The sequence below is a fragment of the Periplaneta americana genome, chromosome 4 (assembly GCF_040183065.1).
Source record: "Periplaneta americana isolate PAMFEO1 chromosome 4, P.americana_PAMFEO1_priV1, whole genome shotgun sequence".
NCBI classification, from domain to species: domain Eukaryota; kingdom Metazoa; phylum Arthropoda; class Insecta; order Blattodea; family Blattidae; genus Periplaneta; species Periplaneta americana.
In genome coordinates, this window is record NC_091120.1 from 13,843,208 (window position 1) to 13,861,718 (window position 18,511).

The 18,511-nt window shown below is 35.1% G+C and overlaps 1 protein-coding gene and 1 non-coding gene across 3 annotated transcripts in view; both read left to right on the forward strand.

Moving 5' to 3' along the window:
- LOC138697523 (uncharacterized) overlaps positions 1-18,511 on the forward strand; it is a 65,629-nt gene that overhangs the window by 98 nt on the left and 47,020 nt on the right. The window contains exon 1 of one of the 2 annotated variants that reach the window (XM_069822832.1): positions 11,397-11,560. The exons of the other annotated variant lie outside the window; for it this stretch is intronic. Within the exon in view, the coding sequence (XP_069678933.1) occupies positions 11,512-11,560 (49 nt within the window). The 5' untranslated portion in view covers positions 11,397-11,511. Of the gene's footprint in view, positions 1-11,396; positions 11,561-18,511 lie in introns of those variants that run through there. 2 annotated transcript variants of the gene reach the window in all.
- TRNAS-GCU (transfer RNA serine (anticodon GCU)) lies at positions 4,392-4,465 on the forward strand. Its single transcript has one exon. It is a non-coding gene; the product is annotated as a tRNA-Ser (tRNA).

Genomic DNA, 18,511 nt, shown 5'->3' on the forward strand with positions numbered 1-18,511 from the left:
ATGTCTTCCGGAAAAAAAGGAAGAGCGGAACAACAGCAAGAAAATTCCCTCGAGAATTGTGTCTTTTCATAAGCTTAACTAGTTACAGAGGTAGTTCAATATTCCTACTCTTATACTATAGATAATACAAGTTAACGGAAAGAAACTTTTTAAACTTCAATAAGTTTGTTAAAAGTTATTATTATTATTATTATTATTATTATTATTATTATTATTATTATTATTATTATTATTATTATTATTATTATTATTATTATTATTAAATACTGTAATGAAAGTACATGTTGAGTATTTTTTTTTTACTTTAATTAGTTACAGTAAAAATCCAGACTACAGTACTAAGAATTATGCGTATGAACTAAAATTAAATTAGGCCTATAAAATTATAATTTATAATCTATACTAATAATAAATCTGTAGCCGAAATTTTTCTGGTAATTTTCGATTTTCCAAAAATAATTGGTCCTAACATATATAATTAACCACCCTGAAAGTCGCTTTTTTTAAATTTTTGTATGTATGTCTGTCTGTCTGTCTGTATGTTTGTTACCTTTTCACGCGATAATGGCTGAACGGATTTCGATGAAAATTGGAATATAAATTAAGTTCGTTGTAACTTAGATTTTAGGCTATATGGCATTCAAAATACATTATTTAAAAGAGAGGTTGTAAGGGGGCCTGAATTAAATAAATCGAAATATCTCGCTTATTATTGATTTTTGTGAAAAATGTTACATAACAAAAGTTTCTTTAAAAATAATGTGCGATAAGTTTTATTCCTTGAAAAATTTTGATAGGACTGATATTTAATGAGATAAATGACTTTTAAAATTAAAATAACTGCCATCTAAGGCTGTGTAATGAATTAAAAAACAAATACTACGTCTATAAGGGGCCTTGGACAGCAACAATCGAAAGGTATGAAAGATAGCCTACAGAGAATGTTTCTGTGTTTGTATGAAGTAATGTCGGAAGCTAAATCAACCGATTTGTATAATTAATTATTATTTCACCATTGGAAAGTGTAGTTTCTCTAGATGGACATAATGCTATAATGTTATTACAGTAACTTCTGATATAATATAATATAATATAATATAATATAATATAATATAATATAATATAATATAATATAATATAATATAATATAATGTAATATGTAATATTATACGTAGAAAAGAAGGGTTAAAATTAAGTTATTACCATAATTCAATGGAAAACTATAACAAGTAAAATAAAATATACACATTAAATCTAAATGATGTCAATCTTCATTAAACTATGGTTGCATGTAATAAAAATTAAGAAGCATGTTAAAGGAATTGTCATTGCACCAAATGAGTGTCTCTGGACCAAAATGATCGCAGTTTAATTATTTGGATGCAATTTAAATTAAGTAGCATATTAAACGATTTATCCTTCTATCAAACACGAATGTTCCCTGAATGAAATATCCTATTTTAATTATGTAATTACTTTATATTTATTTCTAACGGGTGCAGCGGAGCGCACGGGTACGGCTAGTACTTCAATAAAATTGAACTACTGTACCGTTAAGGGAGGCATATGAGGAAAATATGACATTTTTGGACAAAAATTGGATTTTTATATTTTAATTTCTCTAAATGGTTCCTAATATCCTACTCTACATATTTCCAACGTTTCAAAGTCGTAAGACGATTGTAAACCTTCCTAAATACGTCATAATTAAAGATCCGCGTTTTTGAAGTGTCAAATTTAAATGTCATTTTTCTCAACTATAATATTTTGTGTATTTCTTTTCATCTAAATCACTAAGGCTTCTAGAATTTTGTAGGTAAGAAGCTGATTTTTTTCTGTTTATTCACTAGACCACACTTAACAATTATGTGTATGATTTTTTTTCTAACTCTCTAACTTTTAAAAGGAAAAAATATATGTGACATAAACAAAAGAATATAAAACATGTTAGTTATTTCACAAATAATTTTTTTTTGTCTGGAAAAAAAATGAATGCACATTTCTCCAGTAGTGATGCGGTATAAAATATTCAGACTAATTGAAATTTGTATGAGGAGTAGAATTTTTAAAATTTGTTCCCTTTTTAAATTTAATAACTTAAAAAATAAATGTATGATGACAGTCAAATTTTGGCAACTCTATTAGGTTGCTAAGATACATGTGTGCACCAAAAATGAAAGTTGTGTCTCTATAGTCCTTCCTTAAATACAATATATAAAATACTTTCTAAAATGAAGATATAATGTTCAGTAATGTTTTTGTCTTAATTAATGTCTAAATACGGTAACCGTACTAAGAATGACAAACATGAACGAAAATTAATTTTTGAACTTGATTGTTAAATTGCAATCCATAGAGAATCTATAATAAATGACATATATTTAATGTAAGTGCTTTTATTTTAACTAGTTATCGTCGCCCCAACTATACTACCGAGCATAGTACATATTTAAGAAAATTAATTTGTTAAGAGGGGAGGTACACCATTGGCCTGCAAAAATATAGTGTTTTTTTTTTAAATATCTCAGCTGCTATAAAAGTTAAATAAGCGAAACTTTTCATGCTTCATATAGGTACATAAATTACACTTTATAAAACACTATTCAGAATATTAAAATAGCTAATTATCTGTAAAAATAATATGAAATTTGCATAATTTCTTACAATCGTAAAGCATTTACATAATAAAATATACAATTAATTAAAATATCTGCATGATTCTTTTACTGGAATGTTTCAAAGACCTACATCAACAACATAGTTTAGGATCTCTCACCTATTCCTCCAAGAAATATATTTTTTTCTTAGTCGTTATCTTCAATAATACATTTTATACAATTTTTAAATAATTATTATTATTTATTAGTGTTCTGCGATGTATATTCTCGGTAGGGATTATCCTTTCCATACGATTGGTAGCACTGAAAAATTGACATTACAGTACGGAAATTTTTTAATAATGGTGTAGGCATGTTTCCTTCCCGAAATGTTCGTATATAATGTAAGGCCTCAGTTTGGAGAGGACGGGACTATAGCTACCACAGTAGGCTATTCAAATCGTGTTTTTAAGTGTGATCTTTTATATTCCAGGTTATCTGAGTGATTTAAAAGTGCTACGAAATGGCGTTCCTGTGCTGATCATTTACTCAAACTTCTTGTGCATTACGTAACGCAATCTCTTTTACATGTGAATTTACTCATGTTCAGGATATCACAATGATTAACGAATGTCCTAAGGGATTGTGTCCTGTTATAGCTGTGGCTACGAACAAACACTAGACTTACACATCCATACAATTACTGCGTAAAGTATATATTTAATATACAAATCTGGCTTTCAGGTAGTAGCTCCCTGTAAAGCAGGTTTGAATAATTTCAAGGAAAAATTGTTCCGGGGCCGGGTATCGATCCCGGGACCCTTCGCTTAGCGCGCAAACGCTCTACCGGTCCTTTTATATCCACACAACTCAAATGGGCTGACAAGACGCCAGAACTCAACTGTGAGTGCACACAAATACTGTGTGACTTTAAATTGTGGCTTTCTGTTAACGTACCTCCAGTAACGAATGTATTTTACCCGGAACAATTTTTCCTTGAAATTATTCAAACCTGCTTTACAGGGAGCTATTACCTGAAAGCCATATTTATATGATACATTCGTTACTGGCTTACTGTTAGGTTTCGTAACAAGCTGTTTTTTACGGTGATGGGTTGTTAGCCCTTCGCCCAACCCCCAAGCTGGAGGACCACCCCTTATCGGCTGTCCACGACTGCTTATTCAATATATTCGCAGCTACCCTCCATATCTGGAGGTTGTGAAACTTGGACTCTCACTTTGAGAGAGAAACAGAGATTAAGGGTGTTTGAGAATAAGGTTCTTAGGAAAATATTTGGGGCTAAGAGGGATGAAGTTACAGGAGAATGGAGAAAGTTACACAACGCAGAGCTGCGCGCATTGTATTCTTCACCTTACATAATTAGAAACATAAAATCCAGACGTTTGAGATAGGCAGGACATGTAGCACGTATGGGCGAATCCAGAAATGCATATAGAGTGTTAGTTGGGAGGCCGGAGGGAAAAAGACCTTTGGGGAGGCCGAGACGTAGGTGGGAAGATAATATTAAAATGGATTTGAGGGAGGTGGGATATGATGGTAGAGACTGGATTAATCTTGCTCAGGATAGGGACCAATGGCGGCAATGAACCTCCGGTTTCCTTAAAAGCCAGTAAGTAAGTAAGTAAGTATTCGTTACTGGAGGTACGTTAACAGAAAGCCACAATTTAAAGTCACACAGTATTGTGTGCACTCACAGTTGAGTTGTGGCGTCTTGTCAGCCCATTTGAGTTGTGTGGATATAAAAGGAAAAATTGTGACGGTGCCGTGTATGGTTCCTGGGGTAGCTCAGTCGGTAGAGCGTTCGCGCGCTAAGCGAAGGGTCCCGGGATCGATACCCGGCCCCGGAACAATTTTTCCTTGAAATTATATATTTAATAATCTACTCATGACCAACATAGTGAAGATAGCCAAGCATGTAGGCTAGTTCTTAAAATTCTTAACTCATCTCATATAGACAATTTTAGTACGTTTTTACTAAATGGGCTATGCATTATTTCAAATAAATTTTACATGTAATTCTTGTCAATTATTTTAATAATTTATTTTTAATTTGATGGTTATTTCTAAACTTTTTAAACCTGTTCATTGCAATATGTTTAATATGGATTTATTTTATATAAATATCTACTTATTAGTGTGATGATGCCATAATAAGGGCGAAAACGTTCACTAATATGTATTAGCAATCAAAATTTCACATTTTTGTATTATCATTATTGACTTATTCGAATACACATACAAATGAATTCAAAATTCAAATTTTATTTTATGTTAAATTTATCTTTTGAAGAGGTGGAGAAATTCAAATATCTGGGAGCAACAGTAACAAATATAAATGATACTCGGGAAGAAATTAAACACAGAATAAATATGGGAAATGCCTGTTATTATTCGGTTGAGAAACTTTTATCATCCAGTCTGCTGTCAAAAAATCTGAAAGTTAGAATTTATAAAACAGTTTTATATTACCGGTTGTTCTTTATGGTTGTGAAACTTGGACTCTCACTTTGAGAGAGGAACATAGGTTAAGGGTGTTTGAGAATAAGGTGCTTAGGAAAATATTTGGGGCTAAGAGGGATGAAGTTACAGGAGAATGGAGAAAGTTACACAACACAGAAATGCACGCATTTTATTCTTCACCTGACATAATTCGGAACATAAAATCCAGACGTTTGAGATGGGCAGGGCATGTAGCACGTATGGGCGAATCCAGAAATGCATATAGAGTGTTAGTTGGGAGGCCGGAGGGAAAAAGACCTTTAGGGAGGCCGAGACGTAGATGGGAAGATAATATTAAAATGGATTTGAGGGAGGTGTGATATAATGATAGAGACTGGATTAATCTTGCTCAGGATAGGGACCTATGTGGCGGGCTTATGTGAGGGCGGCATGAACCTTCGGGTTCCTTAAAAGCCATTTGTAAGTAAGTAAGTAAGGTTATTTCTAAACTTTTTAAACCTGTTCATTGCATTATGTTTAATATGGATTTACTTTATATAAATATCTACTAATTAGTCTGACGATGCCATAATAAGGGCGAAAACGTTCACTAATATGTATTAGCAATCGAAACTTCACATTTTTGTATTATCATTATGTGACTTATTGGAATACACATACAAATTAATTCAAAATTCAAATTTTATTTTATGTTAAAAAATATCTTACAAACCGTTTACAGCAAGTGCTTACCTACAGCCAATAGTTTCTTTTTCCACGTGCTTCCCAACATGGTTCCCCTGTAGGCCTACTTTAAATCTTTTATAACGCTTTTCTTCTTTTCCACCTTCTTTCTTTCTTGCAGCGGAAAACTAGCATCGTCTCATACAGAAGTCATTATTAAATATTACAAACGCAAAACACGACCATTTTATTACAGAAAGTGAACAAACCACTGCCTGCTGGATCATATCCTATCGATAAGATGCGATCCAGCAGGCAGTGGAACAAACAGATCCTGAAAACTGTATGTTGTATATTTGAAAGCAATAAATTGCATTGTTGTGTATTTGATTGTGTATTTCAAATTGGATTAAAATTAATTCAAATAACCAATTAGAATGTAGCTAAAATTTGATTGAAAATGGTCCATATAAAGTGACATGGGCAGTTTCTGTCGAAATCATCAATGAAATGAGTTATTTTTGTAAAACCCCCAAATATTTGACAAGCCTTCACGCTTAACATGGGGTGATTTTCATGTAAATGATATATCCAGATTGTAGTAGACATCGCGGTCTATTGGATGGCATCGAAATCTCGTTTTAGAAAAAAAATGGCAACGGCTGTTTTGTAAATAACCCTTCATATTTTTCAAAGCATCCTGCCTAGGACTCGCGTTACGGAATGCGCGCTGGTTCGAGTCCTCATGGGGGAAGAAATGTTCTCATCAAATTTCGGCCAGTGTATGGGACCGGTGCCCACCCAGCATCGTGATGCACTTGGGGAGCTACGATAGGTAGCGAAATCCGGTTGCGAATGCCAGCTATAACGGCTAGGGGGGATCATCGTGCTAACCACACGATACCTCCATTCTGGTTGGATGATCGTCCACCTCTGCTTCGGTATGTGGGCGTGAGGCCAGCAGCCGGCTGGTCGGTCTAGACCCTTCACGGGCTGTAGCGCCACGGATTATTATTATTATTATTATTATTATTATTATTATTATTATTATTATTATTATTATTTATTATTCTTCCACTTACCTATTATGCTGTTTGCAATAAATCAGGCAGTGAGAATTTATTGTAAAAGGATGAGCTCAACTTTAAAGGTATGCTAAGAGATGAAAATGCTTAAACTATTATGAAGTCCCGAACGTCAAGCAGCCTTGAATCGCCACAGTTGTTTATACCTGACTGAACTTTGATATACTTTGGTAACTATTATATATGTTTAAACAATGAAGTAGCCTATTTGAAACATCATCTCCACCTTTCAGTGTATAATAATCCGTTCCCCAGTCTTTATTTAATTACTAGGCCCTTATTAAAAGACTAGGAATTTTCTTTTCGTATGTTTGAGATCAAGTGTGCAATCTCAAGTAAAAAGATATTAAGTTATGTTTTATATTTCTTAGAAATGGAAATTTATTTGAAAATTGATTTTTTTTTCTATTTATATAATCATAGGTAATATCATATAATAGAACCAGAACATTTTGATAACTAAGATACTGTTCTGTTTTGTCTTTTTGTCTCTTTTAAACATTTATAATGTTATTTATTTCAATGATGTATGGTATTCAAAGTTACGAAATCTTCCCACGCCGACCAAATGCTATTTCGAGCATGATGAGCGAGACTCGAAGCGCACGAGAATGACGAGACAAGACTCGAAAGACAAATGCAACGAACACAGCGAGCGAGAGCGGCAGTTAGTTTTGTTCATCTCTAGTAAGCACCATATCTTATAAAAACCTGTTTTTATCCGTCTTTCCTATCTAATATCTCATAGGATATCGGGGAACTTTGTATGTATGTATGTATGTATGTATGTATGTATGTATGTATGTATGTATGTATGTATGTATTCACACTGCAAATGGGTAAGTACCCGGTGGCAGTGGTAACTAATTACACTCAATAATGACAATTAATAATAAATATAATTAATAATAAATTACAATTAATAACAATAGTAATAGTAATAGTTTCTATCTGATGCTTTTCCAATTCACTGCGGGCTAAAGCAGGGAGATGCACTATCACCTTTACTTTTTAACTTCGCTCTAAAATATGCCATTAGGAAAGTTCAGGATAACAGGCAGGGTTTGGAATTGAACGGGTTACATCAGCTTCTTGTCTCTGCGGATGACGTGAATATGTTAGGAGAAAATACACAAACGATTAGGGAAAACACGGGAATTTTACTGGAAGCAAGTAGAGAGATAGGTTTGGAAGTAAATCCCGAAAAGACAAAGTATATGATTATGTCTCGTGACCAGAATATTGTACGAAATGGAAATATAAAAATTGGAGATTTATCCTTCGAAGAGGTGGAAAAATTCAAATATCTTGGAGCAACAGTAACAAATATAAATGACACTCGGGAGGAAATTAAACGCAGAATAAATATGGGAAATGCGTGTTATTATTCGGTTGAGAAGCTCTTATCATCCAGTCTGCTGTCCAAAAGTCTGAAAATTAGAATTTATAAAACAGTTATATTACCTGTTCTTCTGTATGGTTGTGAAACTTGGACTCTCACTCTGAGAGAGGAACATAGGTTAAGGGTTTTTGAGAATAAGGAGCTTAGGAAAATATTTGGGGCTAAGCCGGATGAAGTTACAGGAGAATGGAGAAAGTTACAAAACACAGAACTGCACGCATTGTATTCTTCACCTGACATAATTAGGAACATTAAATCCAGACGTTTGAGATGGGCAGGGCATGTAGCATGTATGGGCGAATCCAGAAATGCATATAGAGTGTTAATTGGGAGACCGGAGGGAAAAAGACCTTTAGGGAGGCCGAGACGTATATGAGAGGATAATATTAAAATGGATTTGAGGGAGGTGGGGTATGATGATAGAGACTGGATTAATCTTGCACAGGATAGGGACCGCTGGCGGGCTTATGTGAGGGCGGCAATGAACCTTCGGGTTCCTTAAAAGCCATTTGTAAGTAAGTAAGTAAGTAATAGTAATAGCAATAGTAGTAGTAGTAGTAGTAGTAGTAGTAGTAGTAGTAGTAGTAGTAGCAGTAGTAGTAGTATAATATTAACAATGAGCATCATCCTAAACTGAATGAAGCACGATCACTTAATAGTACATGATGCAACGAGCCTATAATAGTAGTAATTAAGACGCAAGTATGTTTGTTTATGAAACTCGCTTGCGCTCGTTTCATAATTTTCATACGAGCGTCTTAATTACCATTATAGACAAGTTTCATACGACTTTTTATGCTCGACCATATTTCTAACTTGAAATTATTCAAAAGTAGGTCATGTTATGGTTATGTAAGTGAGTGAACTGACCTGAATTGTGAGATGTGCGCAGACGCGAAAGTATTGATTTTTTCCGAGGCCGAATGTCATTGACCTTGATATAACGTAGAGAATAATATGAACATTAGTCTTGACATAACCTGGAAATTGATTTAGAATTGAAAAACGAGATGACAAATTGAATTTATTTGAATATTATTTACAACTAACGCTAATTATTATAGTAACAGAACATAACCTTCTGCGACAGTATTGGATTTCCAGCCTCCGTGACTTTTCGCTAATTGTCTTTCGATTGCATATCCGAGAATAATCGATACTTGCGGTTTTATAATGGTACAAAGGTAATTTGTCATTGGCTGAATACCTGAACTTTAGTGAATAGGTGTACTTTAATGAGGTGCATTAAAGGGCTACTACCAGGTGTATAATTACTACATTTCGGCATGGTCGAGCATAAAATAACATTTAAAGTAAATCTAATTTGTATCTTAACCCCTTAGTCCGAACTTAAACCCACGAGTAATTATATATTAATGAAAAATGTTCGATTAATTAGACTAATGCTGTGGTGGGATGAGGAAATTAAGAAGCATAGCAGAATGAGACAAGATGAAGTACGCGAAAGAGCAAACAAAGACAATTGAAGAGTGAATTGTGTGTATATGCAGCCCCAGAGGTACCACAGAAGTAAATATTCATATCCCTAGCAGTCAGCAGCCTGAAATACCAGCTGAGAAATCGAGTCTCGCTGTAGGCATCCCCTACAAGCACCGGTTCATGAGTGTGAGCATTACAGAGAGAGAAAATTTATTTGGTTGCTATCTCCAACTGATATGGCCGTGTTTGCCACCTTCATGTGGTTTTTAGGAGATGAAAGAATATGAAGTAAATAGGTAAGGTGAAATGGAGAGGATTGGTAAAATTAAATTTGTAAATTTTAAGGAAGTGGTGGATTCCGTAGCAAAATATACAATTAAAAAAATGAATTAAATGCATTCCTGAGATATACTTTAGTGAAACGTTCTTAAGTTGTCTCATTAAAATAAATTACCGTTTATAGACAATTACATATAAAATTAATATGTTCATCCCAAGAAATATACCAAATTACAAATAAATTGAATAATTAAAGGAAGAAAATCTCATCTAAATAAGAGGACTCGGGGAAGGATGCCAGAATACTTGTAGCATTACCGTGCTGAATGGCGATACCAATGCGCTGACGTAGATATTGACTGCTTCGAGGGTCCCCAGAAAGCTGCACTAAACTTCTGCCTATGGTGGAGATGAGAGCTTTGGCTTCACTACACCATGATCCAAACGTTTCAACCGCAAAAGGGGCAAAAATATAATTATCTGCAAGATGTTTATATTTATGGTGTTTACCGACAGCGGCACTTTCTGCTGCAGATCCTGGTGTCTTAGAGGTTGAAGGGGCCAGTGTATCCACACATGTGGAATCCCAAATTAAGGATTTGCCTACTCGCCACGGGACTAGAGTCAGACCATCGGGTCTCTTGCCGTCTGAACGGCTGATCCCGGAAGGTTCTAAGATGGGTGGAACCCCTGAGGATGTTAATGCTCTTTTAATGATGTCATTGAGCGATGAATGACGAGAGGGACGCCCCTTACTCGTGACACAACTTAAGGCATGGTGGCCATAAGAATCTACGATATTGCCACAGATACATTTATGAATGTGACAGATTTTGCAACCGAGGCGTAAAGCCACGGAAACTTTAAAGGATCTGGGAACTATAAGAGTACCGATGTTAGGGGAAGGAATTGCATGAAGCCAAGATCCTGAAACATTTTGTTGGAGAGCCAAAAAAAGAGCACGATCTGTATCTGAAGAAAAAGATGACTGAAGGGACTCCTTAACAAGAGAGATTAGTATTTCATCCCAATTCTTTTGAGGCGCTGGAAAAGACGGAGGATCAGAGTTATTGGAAACCTCACCCCATCGAACTAAAGCCTCCTGCACAAAAGGAATCTGAACCGAATCACTGTAAGAGGGAAAAATAGATTTGATTTGGTCCAAAACCCCGCGCGCAGAAGCTAAAAATGCCGGCGTACAAATATCACTCAATTTTCTAATACCTAACCCATGAGAAAACTCACGCAGAGAATCGAACACGTACTCTAGCACTGATCTCCCGGAAGGGTACGTCTGTCATTGGATACGCTTCTGACGGCTGACGAATATTGGAAAAGTATGAACTGGAGGAAAGTAAATTAAGTGGTTCCCCCTCTTCTGTAACCATAAGCAAGCAGACTGCTTAGGTGCGTACACACATAAAGTAGCACTCTGGCGCGTGACACGGCTGCTACGTGTGGTGGCCTCACCAGTGTTGTGCAGTGAGTGCGTCGGAGCCGTCTAAGAAAGCAACGTCATTGCCGTGCAAGTGTCTTGAACCCAGGACCTATACACACGTCCAAAATGGGGAAGTGGATGGAGGTATTCGGCGTTCCAGATGAGGACGACTCAAGTACGTTCAGTTACATTCTGATTTAAACCCCGGACTTTCGACAAATTGATTATTTATTCCTCTAAGGAGTTAACGTATTATTTGTTTAGTCTCGTAGTAGAAATTTATTAAGTGGGGACATCGATGAGTTTAAACCCTCCGCCTATATGAATAAAATTAAGAATACTCTGAGATGAAATTTAGATTTTCTAAAATATTTAAACTAGACACCTGAAAATTTGTGCAGTTATGCTGCATATGAATAGTCTCTACACAAAGTTTGAAAATATAAATAAAATTTTGAAAAAAAAAATCGTTGCTCTCGTTACAAATTAAAAAAAATGTCTAATTTTATCTACACACTTGTCAGACCTCTGAAACGAAACTTGCTATCAAAAGTTTCCATTCCATTTAATTAAAAAAAAATAAGAAAAAAGTGTTTAGTGCAGTCGAGTCTAAAATTTGTCAAAAAATTGCGAGTATGTAAAAAAAATAACAATAAAATATGAGATCTAAAGGTGTAAAGGAAATATTGATATCAAAATAATGTATTATTAAGCACGCATTCAAGAATATCTACAGAAATAAATCATGCACCTATTACAACATTTATAGGAAGAGTAGGAGTTTTAGTAAGTGAAAATGTACAAGAAATATAAGCCGAGAAAAATGAGTTTAAAAGTTTGGAACTGTAGATTAAACACATGCACCCTCCGCGTATATGGATAAACTTAAGAATACTCTGAGATGAAATTTAAATTTTCTAAAATATTTGAACTAGACACCTGAAAATGTGTGCAGTTATGCTGCATATGAATAGTCTTTACACAAAGTTTGAAAATATGAATAAAATTTAAAAAAAATCGTTGCTCTTGTTACAAATTTAAAAAAATGTCTAATTTTATCTACACACTTGTCAGACCTCTGAAACGAAACTTGCTATCAAAAGTTTTCATTCCATTTAATAAAAAAAAAAATAATAAGAAAAAATGTTTAGTGCAGTCGAGTCTAAAATTTGTCAAAAAATTGCGAGTATGTAAAAAAATAACAATAAAATATAAGATCTAAAGGTCTAAAGGAAATATTGATAGCAAAATACTGTATTATTAAGCACGCATTCAAGAATATCTACAGAAATAATAAATCATGCACCCATTACAACATTTATAGGAAGAGTAGGAGTTTTAGTAAGTGAAAATGTACAAGAAATCTAAGCCGAGAAAAATGAGTTTAAAAGTTTAGAACTGTAGATGAAAGTAAACACATCCAGTTTCTTCTAACTCTTAACAGGTAATTGGGCAGCTCTATGAGCACGAAAACTGGGAAATAAAAATGGAAAATAGTAATTTTTTATAAAAAATACAAAATTTTACCTTTGTGTACCATTAAGTGACATTTCCATAATGTATTATTTCTACAATATTTAGAGACTTTAAAAAAACCATAGCTTTCATATTAAAATTTTAGTCCACACCTGTGGAGTCACGGTCAGCGCGTCTGGCTGTGAAACTAGGTGGCCCGGGTTCGAATCCCCGTCGGGGCAAGTTACCTGGTTGAGGTTTTTTCGGGGTTTTCCCTCAACCCAATACGAGCAAATGCTGGGCAACTTTCGGTGCTGGACCCCGGATTCATTTAACCGGCATTATCACCTTCATATCATTCAGACGCTAAATAACCTAGATCAGGCCTGCACAAACAGCGCTCAACGAGCGCGCGCGCTCCTTCGGAGCGGGAGAGCGGTGTTTACCGCTCGCCGAAACGGAGAGGAAGATAAGTCAGAATAACATAGACTTGCTATAGGTAGAGGAGAGGGAAACGACCACTCAGTTATCTAGTGGAGTGCAGTGTGTAGGCCTATTCTCAGTAACTGTTTCACGTTGCTTACCTACTGCTACAGTACAGTATGGAGGAATTTAAAAGACGGAACATAACATTTAACAATTTACAGCTCGAACTTATTGATCTTCAATGTGACCTAAGGGCTAAAGATCATTTGAATAATACTACTAGCCTGGTTGAGTTTTACAAGACTAAACATTAGCAATAATATCACGACTACACAGGCTGGCTGTGAAAATGATTGCTATGTTTGGTGCAACATTTATATTTGTGAGCAACTATTTTCTATAATCAACTTTAATAAAGGCAGACATCGAACATCTGTAACTGATGTTTTATTATGATCAGTAGGCTACAGTTCCTTTCAGCTGCCAACAGCATAAAACCTCGTTTTGATGTACTGGTAAATAAAAATATAACAAAATGATATTGTACATTTAAGTAGCTATAGAATTTCTATTACTTCTGTAAAATAAATATTTCTTTATTAATTAATAATAGTCCAAGATAGTTTTGCAAACACTGAACGGGAATTCATTTCATAAGCACTCGTAATAGTACTTCTTTTTGTGTACATTTTGTACGAGATACACCACTTCTCCAGTCCACCCCTTCTCCAGTCCACCCTTATACAGAGCGCAGATAATATCTTCATTCCGCTCATGAGCTGTGAGCCGGCTCGAAGAGCGCAAACCTTGTGCAGGCCTGACCTAGATGTTGATACAGCGTCGTAAAATAACCCAATAAAATAAATAATATATTAAAATTTTAATGCAAATGTGATTTTCATATTTAAATTTAAAATATCAAATATATTTCACAATTTATTTAATAACACATTTATGAAGTATTGCATTATTGAAGAAGATTAAAGGATTTCCACATTCTTAAAAACAAGTTCATGAAATTGTGGAATGTGATTGAAGTTTCCGTTGTGTACATTAGGCATATGTACGTACATTTTTGTTATAATTATAAAATATTCACCACACAGTTCACAGAAAAAAGTGAATGAGAAAATTCATTTAAAGAAATTATGAGGTCTTATTTTACTGTTTGCCTAACTTGCGCTCACAAGCATACATTTTGTATGTTTTGTAAATTGTTAAGTCTTATGAAACAAAACAAAAGTTGTATAGAATGCCATACACGGCAGCATTAGGTGGACCGTGCCGGTTCTAGCAACTTACGGAATAGTACCGGTATCCAAGAAACGTGAAATTAGTTTATTAGGGCATCACTTATGTACATTTAAATATTCCACTATTTCTCAAACAGAAAGAAAACGATACGTGCAAAGAATCCGACAAATTAAAAGGGAAATTTTTAAATATGTAATAAAGTCAGTTTCTGTCAGATGCGTTTCCAATTCACTGTGGGCTAAAGCAAGGAGATGCACTATCACCTTTACTTTTTAACTTTGCTCTAGACTCTAGAGTATGCCATTAGGAAAGTTCAGGATAACAGAGAGGGTTTGGAATTGAACGGGTTACATCAGCTGCTTGTCTATGCGGATGACGTGAATATGTTAGGAGAAAATCCACAAACGATTAGGGAAAAAATGGGGAAGCAAGTAAAGAGATAGGTTTGGAAGTAAATCCCGAAAAGACAAAGTATATGATTATGTCTCGTGACGAGAATACTGTACGAAATGGAAATATGAAAATTGGAAATTTATCTTTTGAAGAGGTGGAGAAGTTCAAATATCTGGGAGCAAGAGTAGCAAATATAAATGATAATCGGGAGGAAATTAAACACAGAATAAATATGGAAAATGTCTGTTATTATTCGGTTGAGAAACTTTTATCATCCAGTCTGCTGTCCAAAAATCTGAAAGTTAGAATTTATAAAACAGTTATATTACCGGTTGTTCTGTATGGTTGTGAAACTTGGACTCTCACTTTGAGAGAGGAACAGAGATTAAGGGTGTTTGAGAATAAGATGCTTAGGAAAATATTTGGGGCTAAGAGGGATGAAGTTACAGGAGAATGGAGAAAGTTACACAACACAGAACTGCATGCATTGTATTCTTCACCTGACATAATTAGGAACATTAAATCGAGACGTTTGAGATGGGCAGGGCATGTAGCACGTATGGGCGAATCCAGAAATGCACATAGAGTGTTAGTTGGGAGGCCGGAGGGAAAAAAGACCTTTAGGGAGGCCGAGACGTAGATGGGAGGATAATATTAAAATGGATTTGAGGGAGGTGGGATATGATAGAGAATGGATTAATTTTGCTCAGGATAGGGACCAACGGCTGGCTTATGTGAGGGTTCCTTAAAGGTCAGTAAGTAAGTAAGTAAAAAAGGTATAGATTAAGAAATGAGGGAACCAAAATTGAACCCATTTGAAGGACGCTGTTAAATGAAATAGACTTTAAATTAAACGGCTTGGAGACGTTATGCGACTGGACCAGAAACTAAAGATCTGCAAACTGTGTGAGATGCTACAGCATGAATCACAAATGTAGTAGGCCCTACACTGAGAAACTGAAGAAAACTTTAATAGTCAAAACTCAAAATAGTAAAAGACCCTGAAGAATGCTACATGTCCTGGCCATCTCAAACGTCTGGATTTAATGTTCCTAATTACGTCAGGTGAAGAATACAATGCTTGCAGTTCTGCGTTGTGTAACTTTCTCCATTCTCCTGTAAATTCATCCTTCTTAGCCTCAAATATTTTCCTAAGCACTTTATTCTCAAACACCCTTAATCTCTGTTTCTCTCTCAAAGTGAGAGTTCAGGTTTCACAACCATACAGAACAACCGGTAATATAACTGTTAGACCCTATATCAGCGGTGACCAAAGAGGGTGTCGTGATTACATCGTGTAATCACAGACATTCAAACGGGTACGAGGAGTTTCCTGTACATTGCCGTGTGTTTCATTCACGTACTGAAGGCAAGCAGTGGCGGTATCATGTCGCTCTACAAACTCTGTCTCTACAAGGAGTAAGAGGTGGTTTCGTAAAGAATGAGAAGGAACATTTTTTTGTTGTTCTGTCTGTTACTCAACTGTTCAATTAGGAGTATATAGAAACATCAATTGTCACGATGAATAATGTATTATTATTATTATTATTATTATTATTATTATTATTATTATTATTACTGACCACAAAGTGTGTCATTCTATAATTCTTCTGTACGTTCATGAATACTGATATTTGTAGATCTTCTCCTTAGAAGGATAAAATTATTAGATTTTGTCTCGTTTTTAATCTTCTTAATCTTTAGATGAGCGTACCTATTTATTAGTTATTCATTTAATAATAATATTGTAGAAAAACTGATTCAATATTACGTGCCAACGAACTGTTAAAAACCAGGAATTGACATGTCTTAAATTATAGCCAGGAAGAGAAAGATGACATAAATAAATGTAAGGAAGTCAGCTACCTAACGGGATTTGAAATATCTCGTGCTGTAAAGCCTTTTAATAAAACAGAATTTCTCAGAAGAGTAATGATTAAAATAGCTTAAATAACTTGTCCATAAAAAGTTTTTAATTTTGAAAAACTACGAATTTCTCGAGCAAGTATCCAGAGAAGAATTTAGAAAATTACTGATTATATTCAAAGGAAGGTTAAAAAAAAGAAGCAAGACAAATCGTATATTATTCACTGGCTCTTGATGACAGCAGTGACATTACTGATACAGCAAAGCTTGAGATTTTTATCCTGCGGGATTGATCAAGATGTTAGTACAGGAACCGCCACTGGTTGTAGTTTTCATGCCAAGTACCTTTCCTCCTTCTCCTTACTTCATAGGCTGTCTGTCGCATGTAATCACTGCAGCTCGAGTTTTGGTCACAGCTGGTCTATATGCAAAACAGAACCATCTTCATGAAACTCAGAAACTGATAATTCGTATAGACAGCCAATAAACATTGTCAGTCTTACTAATAAACCGTGTATAGTTTTTATACGAGACTTATGCAGAGTTGAGACAGAAAACGTTACTAATAAACCGTGAATAAGCTATGGACGTATAAACAGGCTGTAACTATACAATGGGAATTGCTTTGCAGTAGTTATATACACGAAACCCCTTGTTTTAGCGTTGTAAATAGCGAAAAAATGGCCGCTCCTCTAACAGCTGTTCTTATCGACTGTCATTTTATGATGATGGTTATCTTGTAACCACAGAAGAACAAACCAAAGATCATAGATCATTCGTGGATCTCAACCAAAAAGGGACTTTCGAGCAGTCACTGGACGCAAGCCATTAAGATGAACTGTAATACAATACCTGTACGTACTCTCCCTGGTAGAACTCTAGACTCAACCCGTTGCAGAAGATGCGACGAGCAAGAAACGCTTCCTCACGTCTTGGGTTTCTGCCATCATGGAGAATTGCTCCGAATCAACAGACATAATACGGTTCGTTCTCTCATCGCAGCTTCAATCCGTCAGAATGCTTCCTATGAGGTTTATGAGGAGGTTGGTTGCGTCTCTTCTGATGGCTCTACTAGAAGGGCTGATATCATCATAATTGATCGGCAGAAGGATAAGGGTGTCATTCTTGATCCCACAATCCGTTTCGAGATGCATGAGCAACAGCCACAAGAGGTGTGTCGTGAAAAACAAGTCATATGAGCCTTGTTGTCAGCATCTTGGAGCACAATACCACTTTACACATTGGACAGTTTTTGGGCTCATGTTCGGTGCCCGTGGCACGATCCCACTTGAAACTTTAAATCAACTTAAACAATATAAAATTTCTGATGCAACGATTGATGCCATAGGATCTCACGTGTTAAAATCATCCTTAGCTATAATTAGTAATCATTTGTATCCAACAAAATTTTTATTGTAAATGATTTCCTACATTTTCTTATCTTAATGTTTTTTCTTTTTCTTTCCAAGTGTCACAAAATTGTTTTGTTTACTTATTATTCTTTATGAATTGATTAGTAGGCCGATCTTTCGAACCCTTATTTAGGGCGGCTTTTGTTTCTACAAATTATCTAGAATAATATTGCTGTAGCTTGTACTCTTTGACCAAAATGTAGTGTGGTAATCGATTAGAGCCAGTTGTACTATCGATATTTAACACGCCATACTAGAGCGCTCTACCGGATGCATTAGAGAACCTCAGATATTCTATTACCTTCCTTAACGAAGTAATG